Below are 19,591 nucleotides of genomic sequence, written 5' to 3'. Positions count from 1 at the left end.
ATCTCCTGTGTTCAGAAAAAAAACCCGAGGAGAAGTTCCTGCTGCTGTGTGTCGGCAGCAGGTGAAAACATGAAGGCAATCTGCTTTGAATAAATCACTGATTGGTTGAGTAAACTATGTGTCACACATCCTAATCTAACAGTAATCTGATACTGTTATTGTGTGTTTTTATGTTACTGCATGTTGTAACATGATGAGTTTATTCACAGCAGTGGGAACTTTTTATAGAGACTTTTTAGTAACTGTTAACAACCACTTCCTAAATTATGCAGTAACTGAATTCTGACCAAAACAATCCCTCCAAACCAACCAGAAGTTATCCAGCAACTCCCTGAAAACAGCTTACAGGTGCATAGCATATAATATACCTCTCGATCTTTATCTCCACTGTCACTGTCTAATAGGGGGGGGGGGCACAATGCAAATACCACCTAGAATTTTTAAATAGTAGAATTAATTGTAGTGTTAATATTACTAAATTAGTAATAATAGGAATGACAGCTATAGGAATAATAATGTCAGTATTACTGGGACCTGGTTCCACAGGAGAGGAGCCTGATAACTGAAGGCTCTGGCTCCCGTTCTACTTTTGGAGACTCTAGGAACCACAAGTTAACCCTGCATCCAACACTGCATCCTTCAGTTTTGTCTGAGTTTAACATCAGAAAGTTGCAGGTCATCCAGGTCTTTATGTCCTTAAGACATGCCTGAAGTTTAGTTAACTGGTTAGTTTCATCTGGCTTGATCGATAGATATAATTGGGTATCATCTGCATAACAATGAAAGTTTATGGAGTGTTTCCTAATAATACTGCCTAAAGGAAGCATATATAAGGGGAATAGAATCGGTCCAAGCACAGAACCTTGTGGAACTCCGTGACTAACTTTTAAATGTTTAAATCAAACCTCTCAAAGTATGCACACAATCAACATGTACACCCTACCACTGAATGATCACAACAAGAACACCACAAACATGATTTTAGCGAAAAACCAAAATAGTCATATATTTAAAAGACATTCACAAAACAACCCCACAGTCGCAAAACAGCTGTGGAGGCTGTGGCTTGGTGGTAGAGTGGGTCGTCCACCAATCGGAAGGTTGGCGGTTCGATCCTGGTTACCCCCAGCCCACATGTACAAGTGTCCTTGGACAAAAACCCTAAATTGCCTTTGGTGTGTAAATTGCCTTTGGTGTGTAAGTGTATAATTATGGAGCTGCCTAAGGAGGCAGCTGCATATCTGTAAATGACATCCCCTCAGTCCAGAACTGATAGGAGAGTTGATTCAACAGTCCTCTTCCTCCAAATCAGAGGAAAGCTGGCTTTGTTAATGTATAAAAAGTCGATCGTTTGTCATAGTAGTTTGCTAAAAAGGTTACTGATGTGGTGTTTAAATGTAAATTTGTCATCAAGCCACATGCCAAGATACTTGTATTCTGTAACCTTTGCAATATTTTAACCATGGACAGTTGAGATATGCAGATTGCAGTAGTCTATGTTTTTGGATCTTGAGAAAACCATGAAATTCATTTTATTTGCGTTAAGTACCAGCTTAAGATTAATAAGCGGATGTTGCAATGCATGAAAGGGGAGTTGCAGGTTCTCAACAGCTAATTGAACATAATCAGCAATACAGTACAAAATAGTATTGTCCACGTACAGATGAATTTGGCAACCATACAGGGAAGCGACAATTTCATTGATATAAATGGTGAACAGGACAGGACTTCTGTCTCCACCTAGAATCCAGAACTCTCAGTGACCGTGTTATATTGCAAATATATTCCAGTGATTGATTAATAAGGACTGACAGGTGACTGATTCACCTGAGTGAGCATGGACTTGTATTTTGATGCCGACAGGAAGCAGCTCAGAAAGAGCTGTGAGAAGAAAACCAGCAGTGTGCAGTAGCAGTATGAAATTGCTCGATTTGTTTTGCAGTATGCTAGGCCAGGTTTCCGGTTTCCAGTTTTGGAAAGCGGAAGTAAACAGTAGGAGGAATATAAATGTAAATACCACTTATAACATTTGTTTTTAAATTTAATCTTGTGTAAGGAGAACCTGTAATCTGTAACGAATGCATCACTACATTTGTCCTACTAACATTCCCCATAACAAAGCCGTAACGTTTAAGTCAAGCCTGCTAAGATAACGTTTGATATCACGAAGACAGCAACGCTAACCTGAGCGAGCTGTCAATAAGAAAATAACACGACATACAGAACCTAAATCTAACGTTGTATTTTTTGTTATCAGGGACAGAGCAGTTATACTCCTGCTTGTGCAGCGCTGACGCGGGGCGACTGCCTGATTCAATAAAGATTTCATTTCCAGCGCTTTGCATTGTGGGACACAGTACGCGAGGTAGACTGGTCTGATGCATACTGGATATTTTTTCAGTACGACATCCGGGTATTTTTGGCATACTGTAAATTTGTTTCAAGCTACATTCTGGACAAATCAGTACGTACTGCTAGTATAGGAGGCGGTTTCGAATACAGCCCATGTTTCTGCAAAACCGTGTGCAACAGGTGTTACCCAATCACAGCGATGCGTATATGAACCCCGCCGTATTTAAAAGGCAGTGCACTTGTGTACACAACAGGGTGTTCAAGGCACCGGCGGCACTTTGGAAGCAGCTGATCGGTTTCAGTCCTTTCTGTTAGTGATGTGCATCATGAGCAGAAGTGTTGCTGCTGCGGGTTTATGTTCTCTTACACAGCAGCAGGGTTTCCAGGTGTTTCCAGGTGTTTCCAGATGTTTCCAGGTGTTGGGAAGAAAGAAATCACACAAGCGGAACAACAGTTCAAGTCAATATTAACTGCAGTTAGTTAGACGACACTTTCCAGTGAAATATCAAGCTGTCAGTGAGATTTTCTGAAGGAACTGGTTTTAAGTCCATTGCTGCCCCCTGACCACGGACGTGTTTTCTGCAGTGCATTGTGGGTGAGACTCGCGAGGGTCGAGCTCAGCGACTCCACCTCAGCTTCCTGACAAATGGAACGACACTTATGATGGACCATTAAATAAATAAATGTGGCATTATGAAATAAATAAAAATAGTCCTTTGAAAAATATCCTTTTTGAAATAAAACCTATATTGACTCATTTATATATTTAATTCCAAATTTATTTCAGGATATATTTCATAGGCATATTTATTTATTTAATATTAAGAAAAAAATAAAAGATTAAAATATATATGTATGTATGTACACACACACACACACACACACAGTAGTTCTGCAGTCTTTATCTCAGACTGAATGCAACCCAAAAACCTCCACCGGTCACAGGATGTGACAGACTGTCAGTGGAAATTACACCCTTGGAAAAATGTCAACAGTGAACTCAAACACAGTGCATGATGGGAAGTTTGCTAAAAAGATAATGATGTTTGTTTAAATCTAATCAGTGACTCTAATGTAAACAACTACAGGACTGAACGCTGCTGCTAACAAGGTGTTTAAGGACTAAAGCTGAAGACAAACCAACAGAAAGATGTTTTAGTGACAGCGAGGAAGGAGCAGAGACCTGACGACTGAGTAAATCCACCAGACTGAACCTCTGCTCAGTCACCACTGGAGCTCTGCAGGAAGACGACCCTGCACACGCTGCGACAACAGTGTTGATCAAAAATGTAGTTACTGTGTTTTGGCTGTGTAGAACAGGGTTTGGGGAATGCAGCTTGTAGCTTTTGTACGTGATGCTGAGAGATGACAACAGTTAGCACTGGCCAGGTATTGTTACCGTAACTAGCCCTCTTTGTTCCTAATGGGTATTTGTTGTTAGCCTGCTAACACTATCCTCATTACCAGCTTGGTTGTGTTTAGTATCTTGTCTACACCAGGTGTGTAGAGAAAGCTTCAGTCATGCATCAGCTACACAGGATGCATTCAGGCACAGTCATGAGTGTAGGTCACCTGAGTTTCATAGTTAATTGAGTAAGTTGTAAGAAAACAGACACAAGCTTCTGCTCGCAGGTAAAACGCAGGTGGTGATGCGGGCGGTGGAGACAGCTGTAAAGATTAAAACTGAGTTGAGACGGACGACTGAAAAACGTCTCTAAAACTAATCTGGTGTCGACAGCCTGTTTTTGTGAGCTAAACGAGAGTTGCACATGCTCAGTAGAGGTGATGCACCATTAGCTAAAGGTCCTGATTCTGGAAGGGGGACGGATCGGGTCATGACACCGTGTAACGACAGAAAGTGCTTCTTTCTTTTTCTACATTTAGTGCTTTGTGTGCATTGACGTGAGAGCGAGCAGCTGTATCAAAAGAGTTTCCCCTCGGGGATCAATAAAGGATTTCTGATTCTGATTTCTACTAAAGTTCTTTTAGCTGTTAAGCTTCGGACTGACAGCCACAAGTCAGGTGAAGAGGTGGACTGTGGGTAAGCCTCAGGTGTTAAAGACAGGTGTGAACCAGTTCCAGAGGTGTGCGGGGCTTTAGCCAGGCTTATCCAAACCATGACTTTGGTGTTTCAGCTCTTTCAGTCCAGGCCAGAACAGTTCAGTCTGGACTCTCAGACGTTGGGTCGGATCTCAGCGTAGTTCTTGACGACACCAGAGAACCTGATGATGTGAATCTCTGGGTTTCTGGGTTTGAAGTCCTGCCACAGGTACTCAGGTGACAGCACCTTACTGGGCTTGTTGATCCACATGTACCTGAACACACAGGAGCAGGATGTACAGTTATCAGAAATACAACAAGGGTCAACACCTATTCAGGTGACTCCGCCTACCTGTTCAGGTGACTCTCCTCCTGCCAGGCAGCCTCGATGCCTTCCTTGGTATCAGCCTGGAAGTTGGAGCGACAGGTACTGGCGAGCAGGTATACTTCCTGCAGGAGGCCTCCAAACGCCCCCCCACAGTAGTAGAAGTCCCCCTCCCCAGGAGCCACGTAGGCTTTGGACTTGGGCCTGCGCTCATAAGGGAACTTGCTGCGGTCGTCCCTGTAGTAACCTGCAGACACAGGAAGGAAGGAACACACCCAAATATAAGGTGAGATCACAAATAGCCTGATCCACAATGTAACAACCCAAAGTCCACCTGACAGGTAGAGTAGTATGGTCCTGATGGAGCCAAACTTTATACCTCATTTCAAAACAACAGAAACATTCAACAGTTAGTGATAAACTCAAAGAACAGAGTCAAAACTAGGACTTTTTCAGAAGCTTAGAACAAAGTGCCAGAACATACAAAGATGTCCTTCTAAAAACAGAAGGTCCTCATTACAGGCTGACAATCACGGCAGGTAACTTTCTGTAATCCGACACCCGCTTTGACTTTAGTCGCCATTGGAAGACGCGATGTGCGAACTACATTGACCACTTCACACTGCTCACCACCCACACACGTTTAGAAGCTGCTAAGACATGAAAACCACTAAAATCTCAGAGATGCCGACACTTCTGAAGAGTAGATTAGTAACTTCATGTGTGAGCTGGTGATCAGAGCTGCATTAGTTGATAATAAATAATCAGAACTATTTGGATAATCGTTGTGAGGATTTTCTTCTTTTCTGTCTTACGTTATAGAAAACTGAATATATTTTGGTTTTGGACTGTTTGCCGGACATCATCTTGGGCTTTAAGAAAACGTGATTGTTATTTTTACAATTCTCTAAAATTTTATAGACCAAATAATTAATCAGGTATTTTTTTAATTAACATTATTTATTTAATCAATGTTTGGACAATCACAAACTTAGGGCAATTAAGAATAAGTCAAATGTTAAATAACACTAGAGCTTTTTACTGAGAAGCATAATTGTAGATATCCAGATGCTGGTTTGGGTTGCTGAGTCAGTATCTTCAGAGTCCCAACAGACTATTTGCTTTTATTTTATTTTTCAAAATAAAAACAAATATCAGCAGCATGCAGTAGAAGCAGTAACCTACATTGTGAGAGCAGCCTTTGAGGTAATGACGGCAAGACTATTTTATGAGGACGATCCTTTCCTCTATTGATCTTTTGACAATGAGGTGAACATTTTCAGTGAGAGAATAAAACAACTACAACACTGTAGCGTCGTGGGCAGCCTTCCCCAGGACTTTGCATTAGCATTAGCATTAGCAGGACTTGTTGGGGAGACTTGTTTTTTCCGACACTACTATATATCGAGTTCGCTCTAGTTTCCTGTGAGCTTTCTTAAAATGTTTGAAGTGTTAACTGGTCACTGACAAATATCTTACAGACGCTGTAAACTACTGATAACATTTGATAATATTTATTTAATACAGTCATAGTGATACGACACCAGAAGGTGGCTGCAAACACACTGAGGGTGCTTCATGTATACGAGATTCTGCTGAACATCCGACTGGATGAGGACGGTGGAGTTTGGTGCCGGAGGGCCGGTATCGTTTACTGACCTGGATGTATCACAGCCACCAGTCCGCCCAGTGACTCGGTCCCCCAGCGGCCATGGAACTGAGAGTCGACGTCCAGACAGAAGATGTAGTCGGCGTGGTTACGCAGCTTCTCCTCTATCAGCGTCTGAATGAGCTCCATCCTTCGAGCAGAGATCTCCTGCCAACGTTTCGAGCTCGGCACCGAACTGACTGTCAGCTGGAGGGGGACGAGGAAGAGGAGTAATTGGATATTAAACATCCAGAAGAACTGTTATAACTGCAAAAACAGTCTGCGTACAGTTAGGGCTGGGCGATATGGCTTATAAATGATATCTTGATATTTTCAGACTAATATGCTGCGATATACGATATATATCTCGACATACACATTTTCTCTAGAATAACATACTGTAAATTCTCAAATAGTACAAACATATGATGATCTTATAGACCATGATGCATTGCTGTAGATTAAACTACTCAACAGTATATAAAGTAGTTAAAATGAGCTCAACCTTAAAAATCTACAGCAGTAAAATGCAACACACACAAGGGTGTGACTCTCGGTCAGCCTGACTACAGTGCTGAAAAGAAACCTGGGGTTGTTCTTATTTTCCTCTATTAATGATGAGTAGTAAGCTGCTCTGGCATTACGGAGGGCCTTCCTGTATGTTTTAAGACTATCTTGCCAGACTAAACGAGATTCTTCCAGGTTGTTCGAACGCCATTTCCTTTCAAGTTTTTGTGATGTTTGCTTTAATTTGCAGGTTTGGGGGTTATACCATGGAGCTAACCTTCTTTGTTTTATTATCTTCTTTTTTAGAGGAGCGATAGAATCAAGTGTTGTTCGCAGATGGTCAGTTTCGGAGGGGCAGCGATTTGCATAGGAGTCCTCTGTTATACTGAGACTTAGCATTGAATTAAATGCAGATCACTTCCTTGAATCTAACCACAGCAATATCAGACAGACATCTAGAGTAGGAGTGTTTGCCTAATGGTGTGTAGTCCAGTAATAGCAGTTCAAAACTTATTAAATAATGGTCAGATAATGAAGGATTCTGTTGAAAGACTATTAAATGTTCAGTTTCAACGCCATATACCAGAACAAGGTCGAGGGTGTGGTTAAAACAGTGAGTGGCTTCATGTACACTCTGACAGAAGCCAACTGAATCTAATAATGAGATAAACGCAGTACTAAGGCTCATTATCAACGTCCACATGAATATTGAAATCACCTGCAATAATTACTTTATCTGTTTTAAGGACTAAACTTGATAAAAACTCTGAGAATTCAGACAGAAACTCAGAATAAGGACCAGGAGCGCGGTAGACTATAACAAATAGAATTGGCTGTCGTGTTTTCCAGGTCGGGTGAGAAAGACTAAGAACAAGGCTTTCGAATGAGTTATAGTTTAGTTTAGGTTTAGGGTTGATTAATAGGCTTGAGTCAAAGATGGCTGCAGCTCCACCTCCTCGGCCGGTGCCTCGAGGAATGTGAGTATTAATATGACTGGGCGGAGTGGATTCATTTAGGCAACATATTCTTCATGACCCAGCCAGGTTTCAGTGAGACAGAATAAGTCAATATGATAATCTGATATTAAATCGTTCACTAGTACAGCTTTAGATGACAGAGATCTGATGTTTAAGAGTCCACATTTAATTCTCCTGTTTTGTTGTGCTATTTCAGCGTTTTTGTTTAGGTTTTTATGTAAAACTGCTCTTCTGTTAACTTTAGATTTTATTAATTTAAGTGGTCGGGGGGCAGACGCCGTCACTGAGGAGTTTTGGGTGGGAAACTGTTCTGGAAGCACAGAGAAGCGTGCAGGACTGCAACTCTGCCTCCTGGTCTGAACTCTGAGTTGTCATGGTGTCTAGACCTGCTCTATAGGAAAAGTGCAATGAGATAACTTCTGTTAGGAATTAGCGCTATATAAATAAAACTGAACTGAATAACGCAAAACAGGGACTTTTTATTTTTATTTGTCTGTCAGACGCGTTCTCACCTACTGGAAATACTCTGGTTTAGGCAAGGGGTGCAAAAAAACAGCTTTTATTTTATGAGAAATCACAGGAAGTCCTCTCCCATTAGCGCTAGCTTCACAGCGCTAATGGCCCAGTCAAAACACTGCAGCTTAGCTGGATTCCAGCTCCAGCCGCATGTGTGGTAAAATATAGGGGCTCTGGATGAGACTGCTGGAAGTCTAAGACGTCGTATTTAAGTTAATGTTCTGCTTGTTCAACAGTTCAGTCAACAGGATTTGAATTATTTTTATTCTCAAATCTTATCAGTGCTGGCGATTTTCCTTTGGCGCTGGCTTAAACCTCTTTGGGGAGGCGCCGAAAATGTCCCTATGCAGGAAAAACCTGCTTTTATTCATAACGAATCTGTTGAACCAGCCGTTTGGCAACACCATCTTTTCATTTGCATTGTCTGTTTACCTGTCTGCCGGCGGCCATTTTGACTTGGGGCACCTCGTTAGGCCGGTCAGTGAACACGTAAAAGTGCACCTTGAAACCAACGAAGAAGTGCTGCTCTGCCGTCTCCAGGAACTTTTTCAGGAACATGATGTACCTGTGCAGAAGGTCACAAGGGTCACCTCTAGGTCAAAGGTCAAACCAGAAACGCTGCGTTCAGGATAGCGTGGAAACCACAGGGTTGTGATTTCATGCTTACTTTCCAACAGCAAACACGGTGGCTGCGATGCTGATGTTCTTATGTTTGTAGATGCTGTCAAGTAGAACCGGGTTAAAGCTTCCCTCCCAGACAACCGGAGCCAACCACGGCGTCACCGTCACCACGTCGGTACGACTACGTTTAAAGACATAAACTTCATCATTAAGAAACAAACAACAACTACAGTGTCGAGACACGCAAACACCACGACCACGAGGAACAACAGTGAATGATACTCACCCCTGCACGATGCTGGGCTGTTTGTACTGCAGACTGAAACACACACAGTTTCCTCATCAGAACACAACCAGAACAACAGTCTGAACTGCTGGTGTCAGTGGAGGCTGCAATGTTCATTACAGCCACAAAATGAACAAACACCATCCTGACAATTTCAAGGTCCAGTGTGGAACATTTAGGAGAAGCTACTGGCAGAAATGGAATATAATATTCATAAGTATGTTTTCATCAGTGTTTAATCACCTGAAAATAAGAATCGCTGTGTTTTCGTTAGCTTAGAATCAGCCTTTATATCTACAGAGGGAGCGGGTCCCCTTCCACGGAGGCCGCCATGTTGCTCCGCCATGTTTCTACAGGAGCCCAGAACGGACAAACCAAACACCGGCTCTACAGAGGGCCTTTCATGTTTTTTGTGAGTTTCGCGGCCGCCGTAGTTTCTCCTGCACACCTGGAAGGGGAGGGCGAGGCGAGCGGTGTTCAAACGGCTGCAAACTGTAATTTCACCGCTAGATGCCGCTAAATCCTCCACACTGGACCTTTAACTACTCTTAGAGTCTGAACCGTTGTGGAGCTAAACTTTCATCCTCTGGAGAGCAGGAAGGAGATTGCAGGATCTCCTGCACCGGAACAAAGTGTTGGAGGAGGATCAAGACTTTCGGGACCCAAATGTCACTCAAATGTTGAGGACTTCATTACCCAGAATCCCTACTGAGGAGTTTAATTTGAAGGATAACGCCGTGTTCATGACGTCTCTACTGAAAACCCTGGACGCAAGTTGCTTTCACACGAAAACAGTGTTTTAAAATGTAGGTTCATGTCGACGCAGTCTGAACAGAAAACCACCCGTCTGGCATTGAGCTAAAATGACAAATCTTTACATCTTTGCTCTGACGGTCAATATTTCTGACTGCTGTGAAAACGATAAACTCGTAAACCTGACAGCATGTTGCTCACTTCTTCAAATTATGTTTTTCACCTAAATAAAATGTCATCTTAGTTGAAGTTAATTTAAAACTGCTTGTTTTAGTTCTTTGGGGAAAAGTCATGGTTGTAAACATGTGCGATCCTTGCGTTAATACTGAGACTAGATGAAGATGAATGCACTTACTGGTCCTCCAGGTGGAAGGGGTGATCCACAGAGACGATGACATCAGCAGTACATCTGTGCGCGCACACACACACACACATTATTTATTAATAATTAATAATTCAGGAGAAATTTTTCATGACGTTCTGGTCTGTTTGTCATTTTCAAGGTTTTTATTTCAGGTTTTCCAGGAAGAAGAAGCTTGATTGACTTGACGACACACACAGGAAACAGACTCTTGTGGACGAATGGGACGCTCTGATTGGACAAAACTGCAGTAAACGGTGTCGGTATAAATGTTATATTTTTATAATATGCAGGTTGGAGACTTTTCTAAAAACACGGGAGCATCACAGCCGAGTCATTTCTACAGGAAGTATTAAGGCCAATCAGCTGCTGCTGATATGAACATTTTTCAAAATAAATGTTTTTGTCTGCATTTCTTTATTTTCTCCTGCTGTAACGAAAACACATCTATTCTGTTCTTTTATGTCCCTGTTGGTACATAACAGGCGGCGATCGGCGTGTATGTTTACAGATACAATGCGATCAATGCTGGCTGGCGCTGAACATCATCACCGGTGCGGCAGCCAACCGGCAACAAGCGCCTGGAGGTAACGGACGTTCATTCAGACGTAAAAGTCCTGCACTCTAGCTTTCAGTTACCATTTAGAATCAGTTTATAAACATGTAATAATCTGTAATCAGGTTATAATCATGTAATAATAAGATACATGAAACATGTTCTTATATCTGCATTATAGTCTGTTATTACACGTTTATATACTGTTATTAATGATGTATAGGAGGTTCTATTGATTTGATTATCTTTTCAGTTAATTGATTAATCGTTTGGTTTATAAAACATCAGAAAATAGTGAAAAAGTCCAACGGGACGTCTTCGGATGTCTCGCTTTGACCAAACGTCAAAGAGATTCACTTCAGGTTACATTCAGGTTAGTCCAGTTCGGACCTGGAGAGGCCGCCGTGTAACACAGACCTCAGTCACTGTTGATTTATGGTTGACTGAAAGGCTGCAGCATGACTGAGCTGCGTCCTCATCCGTCTTCTTTATCCCGCTCCACTCCTCTGAACACACATCACACCGCCTGCAGACCAGGACCTGATCCAGAAAACTGCTCTGTGCTTCCTCTCGGCCGGCTGCTGCTGATCTGACTGCGTATTTTGTTTCTTTCAGGAAGTCCAACTGTAATGCGATGTTTGATTTGTGTGAGTGAAATATTCTGTCGGTTTCTTTAAATCTCTTCTCGTCAGCTGGCGCTTTGCGTTATTCGAACGCGTCGCCGTTTCTGTGCGCTGGGAAGTTGAGCTCTCTGGGAACAGACGGCACTGATGCTTCCATCAGCCACCTGCAAACTGACACTGGCAGATCTGGGATCAGCCAGGCTGTCCTCTGAAGCAGACAAGGTATTCGCATTAAAGTACAGTGAAGCAGCGTTTACTTCAGTTTCACTGACCTAAAACTGGAAGTCTGTCTGAGTTCATGCTGAACCGGTTTTTCATTGCATGGAAATGAACCTGTGGCATTTTACAACAATACATTAAATCCAGCTGGAGGAGCTCAGGTGACCAGGTGACCAAGGGACCGGGTGACCAGGTGACCGTCCCTGAGCTGATAAGCCTACCAGTCCACACCCAGGGCAAACAGTGACACAGAAGGGAGTTAGTGTTACTGACCTGCCTTCGGTTGTCTCTTCCTGTGTGAAGGACACAACATCTCTGCAACACACACACACACACACACACACACACACACACACACACACACACACACACACACTCTGTGTTTGTGAGGACGCCAGACTCTTACAGGACACGTTTAATCCACATCACTCACAACGAATCGAGTGAGGAACCATTTAAATTCAGTAAGCTACCTGGAAAGTGATTTATTTCACGTCAGGGGAAGAAATGCTTCGAAAGATTTAAAAACACAATAAAAAGGAAAATAAAATCAATAAACATAAAATCAATAAACATACTATTAAAACAGAAATACAGTCGTTGAGAAGTTTTAGAGTTCAGGAGTCGTTCAAACTGCGCCTCGTTCACTTTCATCTTCACGACATTAAACACTAACTAGTTAAATATCAGCCGCTAACTGCAGGTGCGGCCAACTGATGCTAAGCTAGCGTTCATATATCAGGCTACCTGCTACCTGACAAACGTTGGTTCCCAGTTAAGCCACCTGCGACTGGGACATTTTCGGTGTGTGTGTGTGTGTGTGTGTGTGTGTGTGTGTGTGTGTGTGTGTGTGTGTTACCTGTAGGGCTGGAAGATGTACCAGTACACCACTCTGTGGGTTCAAACAGACACACAATCAATCATTCATCATCAATAATGCCGACAGACAGGCAGACTACATTAGCAGTATTAGTAGTATTAGCATTAGCTTTAGCAGTATTAGTATTAGCAGTATTAGCATTAGCAGTATTAGCATTAGCAGTATTAGCATTAGCAGTATTAGTATTAGCAGTATTAGCATTAGCAGTATTAGTATGTAAACTCACAACAGCAGCAGAGCCAACAGCAGGATCACAGTCACAGTTTTGCCGTTTAACAGCTGCATCTCACAGTCTCAGTCAGACCAGGACAGTCCTGATCCACATGGTAAGAATCCTTAAACCAGATCGACTGAGACCGGATCCACTGAAACCGGATCCAGCACTCTGCTCGGCTCGAGATCCAGCAGGTCTGAAGAGACAGAAGTAGGAAGTAGTTAGTCATTGTTAGTCCTGGTCCTGGTTCAGTTCAGTCTGTTGTGGATCAGCAGATTCAAACAGACCTGGACTCTCACACACACACACACACACACACACACACACACACACACACACAGTGTGTAAAGTTAATGAGAACGGTCCTTTGTTCAGGTAAAACCATGTCAGCTGATATTTCCTCTTCAAGGTTTTTAATCTCAAATTTCAGCTGCACGTGTCAGAGTGACGTCAGAGAGAGCTCACAGCAGAAACAACAGGTCAGACAGGAAGTCCACTGAGACACACACTGATCAATAACTGATCAAAACACCCTCAGTATGACACTAACACACGTCAACATGCAGAGGGTGAAACGGTCCAGGATCTGAGACTGGAGGTTTCTGTACCAGACTTCATAGAGAAAACGGTGTATTTTATTAGAGTGACCTTAGTGTCTAACTAACTGAACCAGCTGATCTGAAGTCTGTTGCTTTACTAAAACTTGCAGCTCACCTCCACCTGCCGACACTGTCCAGGTGTATGACGTCACACTAGCGAACGGTCACCAGCAACTGATTATTGATCTTTAAACAACAGCTGACGGTCGGATGGAGCTGATTTCCGCTTTAGGAGCGAGCCCCAAACAGACTCCGACTGTCAATCAACCCACCGAACTCCACGAGACAACCGGAACCAGGCCCGGAGACGGTACCGACACAGAGAAACAAAGAGAGACATAAAATCGATGAAACATCAGAGACTCACCGTGTCTGTCCTAGCGCGCGCTCACCGTCTGTTCTCAGAAACAGGAAGTGTTCCGGGTCTGTCTGCTCAAACAGCTCGCGCCTCCCTAGTAACGGCAACAGTTGTAGCTCAGCGCGGGGGAGGAGAGAGGGGAGGAGAGGGGGAGGAGCGGGGGTTTAAACGGGACGCGCCGGTTTACGTTCTCTTGCACAGCAGCAGGGTTTCCAGGTGTTTCCAGGTGTTTCCAGATGTTTCCAGGTGTTTCCAGGTGTTGGGAAGAAACAAATCACACAAGCGGAACAACAGTCCGAGTCAATATTAACTGCAGTTAGTTAGACGACACTTTCCAGTGAAATATCAGAAGAAACTGGTTTTAAGTCCATTGCTGCCCCCTGACCACGGACGTGTTTTCTGCAGTGCATTGTGGGTGAGACTCGCGAGGGTCGAGCTCAGCGACTCCACCTCAGCTTCCTGTCGGCGGGGGGGATTCCCCGCTGGCACGAGACTCAGGAAGCTGTTGCCTTTCCGTCCACGGAGGCGTGGCAGACCCGTCTGCGTAGACGGACCCGAAACCTTCGTTTGGGACCGCCGGTCTTCCCGCCGCCTTTGGCTGGTGAAGATTTATTCATACTTTGACATAATTCCACATGCACATTGTTCCTGTCCATCATCATGATGAAGACTCCATGTTGTTTTCTGTTCAACTTAGGACCCTGTGCTCCCTGCACCTCGCCCTGACCCCCCTCCTGTCTCGCTGGTGCCACTCCGCAACAGAAGCATCGGGATTATTCAGGGAGGGGTTCCGAGGTTCGGCTAGCCCGTTAGCGTGGACTTGGGTTTTTTTTGTTGGCAGGCTGGTCCAGACGTCAGGAGTCACACCTGGGTCAGCGAGGTCCAACACGGCCGTGAACGCACTCGAAGAACCAGCTGAAGAGCTCTCAATGCAATTAAGAGACAATCATTTTCAAATTCCAATTAAAGTGTGTCTTAAAACATCTGATAGTGTCGTCCGGCCCGCTGCGCCGTGTGGTGGCGAGTCGGGGGTCCAGTCAGTCACCAGATCTGCACCCGCCGGGACAAACACCCAGCAGGAGTCTGCAGATACTTTTCACACAGAAAACCACCAACATGTGGAGCAGAATCAGGCAGAAACCCGCTGATAATTAATGTTCAACAGACAGCACTCACATGTTTTAATCACCTTAAATCCCCCGAGACCCCCTCCATCCCAAACTTAACTTGACAGCTCATGCACTATGACTTTAGACTGTATTATTATTATCATCAGCCGGTAAACCGACTTTGTACTTCACACTTATTTTATTTTATACTTAAACCCAGTTGGTACTTAATCTATCGCACCTGTATTACACTGTGTTATATTTCTGTTCCTGTGTGACAGCGAGCTGCTGGAACAAAGAACAAAGAGTATCTCTGACTCTGATTCTGATTCTGACTCTGATTCTGATTCTGACTCTGATTCTGACTCTGACTCTGACTCTGATTCTGACTCTGACTCTGCTTCTGACTCTGATTCTGATTCTGATTCTGACTGATTCTGATTCTGATTCTGAATCTGACTCTGATTCTGACTCTGACTCTGATTCTGACTCTGATTCTGATTCTGATTCTGACTCTGACTGATTCTGACTCTGACTCTGATTCTGACTCTGATTCTGATTCTGACTCTGACTGATTCTGACTGATTCTGACTCTGACTCTGATTCTGACTCTGATTCTGACTCTGACTCTGATTCTAATTCTGACTCTGATTCTGAATCTGACTCTGACTCTGAATCAAACTCTGACTCTGATTCTGACTCTGATTCTGATTCTGACTCTGACTCTGACTCGGATTCTGACTCTGATTCTGATTCTGACTCTGACTCTGACTCTGACTCTGACTCTGACTCGGATTCTGACTCTGATTCTGATTCTGATTCTGACTCTGATTCTGACTCTGACTCTGATTCTGACTCTGACTCTGACTCGGATTCTGACTCTGATTCTGATTCTGACTCTGATTCTGACTCTGACTCTGATTCTGATTCTGACTCTGATTCTGAATCTGACTGAATCTGAATCAAACTCTGACTCTGATTCTGACTCTGATTCTGACTCTGATTCTGACTCTGGATCTGATTCTGAATCTGACTCTGATTCTGACTCTGACTCTGATTCTGACTCTGGATCTGATTCTGATTCTGACTCTGATTCTGATTCTGAATCTGACTCTGATTCTGACTCTGACTCTGATTCTGACTCTGACTCTGATTCTTATTCTGACTCTGACTCTGACTCTGATTCTGACTCTGACTCTGACTCTGATTCTGACTCTGACTCTGACTCTGACTCTGATTCTTATTCTGACTCTGGATCTGATTCTGATTCTGACTCTGATTCTGATTCTGAATCTGACTCTGACTCTGATTCTGACTCTGACTCTGATTCTGATTCTGATTCTGATTCTGGCTCTGATTCTGACTCTGACTCTGACTCTGACTCTGATTCTGATTCTGACTCTGATTCTGAAACTGACTGACTTTGAATCAAACTCTGACTCGGATTCTGACTCTGATTCTGATTCTGATTCTGACTCTGACTCTGACTCGGATTCTGAATCTGACTCTGATTCTGACTCTGACTCTGACTCTGATTCTGACTCTGACTCTGATTCTGATTCTGAATCTGACTCGGATTCTGACTCTGATTCTGATTCTGACTCTGATTCTGATTCTGATTCTGATTCTGACTCTGACTCTGACTCTGATTCTGACTCTGATTCTGATTCTGACTCTGACTGATTCTGACTCTGACTCGGATTCTGACTCGGATTCTGACTCTGACTCTGACTCGGATTCTGACTCTGACTCTGATTCTGATTCTGATTCTGATTCTGACTCTGATTCTGATTCTGACTCTGACTCGGATTCTGACTCTGATTCTTATTCTGACTCTGACTCTGACTCTGACTCTGATTCTGACTCTGATTCTGACTCTGACTCTGATTCTGACTCTGGATCTGATTCTGATTCTGATTCTGACTCTGATTCTGATTCTGAATCTGACTCTGATTCTGACTCTGACTCTGACTCTGATTCTGACTCTGATTCTGACTCTGACTCTGATTCTGACTCTGATTCTGACTCTGACTCTGACTCTGATTCTGACTCTGATTCTGAATCTGACTGACTCTGAATCAAACTCTGACTCGGATTCTGACTCTGATTCTGATTCTGACTCTGACTCTGACTCTGCTTCTGACTCTGATTCTGATTCTGATTCTGATTCTGATTCTGACTGATTCTGATTCTGATTCTGACTCTGATTCTGACTCTGACTCTGATTCTGACTCTGATTCTGATTCTGATTCTGACTCTGACTGATTCTGACTCTGACTCTGATTCTGACTCTGATTCTGATTCTGACTCTGACTGATTCTGACTGATTCTGACTCTGACTCTGATTCTGACTCTGATTCTGACTCTGACTCTGATTCTAATTCTGACTCTGATTCTGAATCTGACTCTGACTCTGAATCAAACTCTGACTCTGATTCTGACTCTGATTCTGATTCTGACTCTGACTCTGACTCGGATTCTGACTCTGATTCTGATTCTGACTCTGACTCTGACTCTGACTCTGACTCGGATTCTGACTCTGATTCTGATTCTGATTCTGACTCTGATTCTGACTCTGACTCTGATTCTGACTCTGACTCTGACTCGGATTCTGACTCTGATTCTGATTCTGACTCTGATTCTGACTCTGACTCTGATTCTGATTCTGACTCTGATTCTGAATCTGACTGAATCTGAATCAAACTCTGACTCTGATTCTGACTCTGATTCTGACTCTGATTCTGACTCTGGATCTGATTCTGAATCTGACTCTGATTCTGACTCTGACTCTGATTCTGACTCTGGATCTGATTCTGATTCTGACTCTGATTCTGATTCTGAATCTGACTCTGATTCTGACTCTGACTCTGATTCTGACTCTGACTCTGATTCTTATTCTGACTCTGACTCTGACTCTGATTCTGACTCTGACTCTGACTCTGACTCTGATTCTGACTCTGACTCTGACTCTGATTCTTATTCTGACTCTGGATCTGATTCTGATTCTGACTCTGATTCTGATTCTGAATCTGACTCTGACTCTGATTCTGACTCTGACTCTGATTCTGATTCTGATTCTGATTCTGGCTCTGATTCTGACTCTGACTCTGACTCTGATTCTGATTCTGACTCTGATTCTGAATCTGACTGACTTTGAATCAAACTCTGACTCGGATTCTGACTCTGATTCTGATTCTGATTCTGACTCTGACTCTGACTCGGATTCTGAATCTGACTCTGATTCTGACTCTGACTCTGACTCTGATTCTGACTCTGACTCTGATTCTGATTCTGAATCTGACTCGGATTCTGACTCTGATTCTGATTCTGACTCTGATTCTGATTCTGATTCTGATTCTGACTCTGACTCTGACTCTGATTCTGACTCTGATTCTGATTCTGACTCTGACTGATTCTGACTCTGACTCGGATTCTGACTCGGATTCTGACTCTGACTCTGACTCGGATTCTGACTCTGACTCTGATTCTGATTCTGATTCTGACTCTGATTCTGATTCTGACTCTGACTCGGATTCTGACTCTGATTCTTATTCTGACTCTGACTCTGACTCTGACTCTGATTCTGACTCTGATTCTGACTCTGACTCTGATTCTGACTCTGGATCTGATTCTGATTCTGATTCTGACTCTGATTCTGATTCTGAATCTGACTCTGATTCTGACTCTGACTCTGACTCTGATTCTGACTCTGATTCTGACTCTGACTCTGATTCTGACTCTGATTCTGACTCTGACTCTGACTCTGATTCTGACTCTGATTCTGAATCTGACTGACTCTGAATCAAACTCTGACTCGGATTCTGACTCTGATTCTGATTCTGACTCTGACTCTGACTCTGACTCTGACTCGGATTCTGACTCTGATTCTGATTCTGATTCTGACTCTGACTCTGATTTTGATTCTGACTCTGACTCTGATTCTGACTCTGATTCTGATTCTGACTGACTCTGACTCTAATTCTGACTCTGACTCTGATTCTGACTCTGATTCTGACTCTGACTCTGACTCTAATTCTGACTCTGACTCTGATTCTGACTCTGATTCTGACTCTGATTCTGACTCTGATTCTGACTCTGACTCTGACTCTGATTCTTATTCTGACTCTGACTCTGACTCTGACTCTGATTCTGATTCTGACTCTGACTGATTCTGATTCTGACTCTGACTCTGATTCTTATTCTGACTCTGACTCTGACTCTGATTCTGATTCTGACTCTGACTGATTCTGATTCTGACTCTGACTCTGATTCTGATTCTGACTCTGACTGATTCTGATTCTGACTCTGACTCTGATTCTTATTCTGACTCTGACTCTGACTCTGATTCTGATTCTGACTCTGACTCTGATTCTGACTCTGATTCTGACTCTGACTCTGACTCTGATTCTGATTCTGACTCTGATTCTGAATCTGACTGACTCTGAATCAAACTCTGACTCGGATTCTGACTCTGATTCTGATTCTGACTCTGATTTTGATTCTGACTCTGACTCTGACTCTGATTCTGACTCTGATTCTGATTCTGATTCTGACTCTGACTGATTCTGATTCTGACTCTGACTCTGAATCTGACTCTGACTCTGACTCTGATTCTGACTCTGACTCTGATTCTGACTCTGACAGAAA

General features: G+C 43.2%; 1 protein-coding gene across 3 annotated transcripts; it reads right to left on the bottom strand.

The window, feature by feature from the left end:
• Positions 1-1,499: 1,499 nt before the first annotated feature.
• Positions 1,500-13,966, bottom strand: LOC122868912 (globoside alpha-1,3-N-acetylgalactosaminyltransferase 1-like). Of its 3 annotated transcripts, XM_044181340.1 has the most exons (11): positions 13,845-13,966; positions 12,891-13,074; positions 12,644-12,676; positions 12,058-12,099; positions 10,381-10,434; positions 9,273-9,305; positions 9,033-9,167; positions 8,798-8,930; positions 6,377-6,572; positions 4,745-4,964; positions 1,500-4,667 (listed from the first exon to the last, which is right to left on the bottom strand). In XM_044181340.1, the coding sequence occupies exons 2-11, from the start codon at positions 12,947-12,949 to the stop codon at positions 4,526-4,528; spliced, it is 1,047 nt and encodes a 348-aa protein (XP_044037275.1). In that variant the 5' UTR covers positions 12,950-13,074; positions 13,845-13,966; the 3' UTR covers positions 1,500-4,525. The 3 variants fall into 3 exon arrangements, with proteins under 3 accessions (XP_044037275.1, XP_044037277.1, XP_044037276.1); XM_044181342.1 differs by lacking the exon at positions 10,381-10,434; XM_044181341.1 differs by lacking the exon at positions 12,058-12,099.
• Between the last annotated feature and the right edge of the window lie 5,625 nt (positions 13,967-19,591).

The sequence above is a fragment of the Siniperca chuatsi genome, linkage group LG21, assembly GCF_020085105.1.
Source record: "Siniperca chuatsi isolate FFG_IHB_CAS linkage group LG21, ASM2008510v1, whole genome shotgun sequence".
Classification (NCBI taxonomy): Eukaryota; Metazoa; Chordata; class Actinopteri; order Centrarchiformes; family Sinipercidae; genus Siniperca; species Siniperca chuatsi.
Note: the sequence above shows the minus strand (reverse complement) of the source record. Positions and strands in the feature narration are given on the sequence as shown.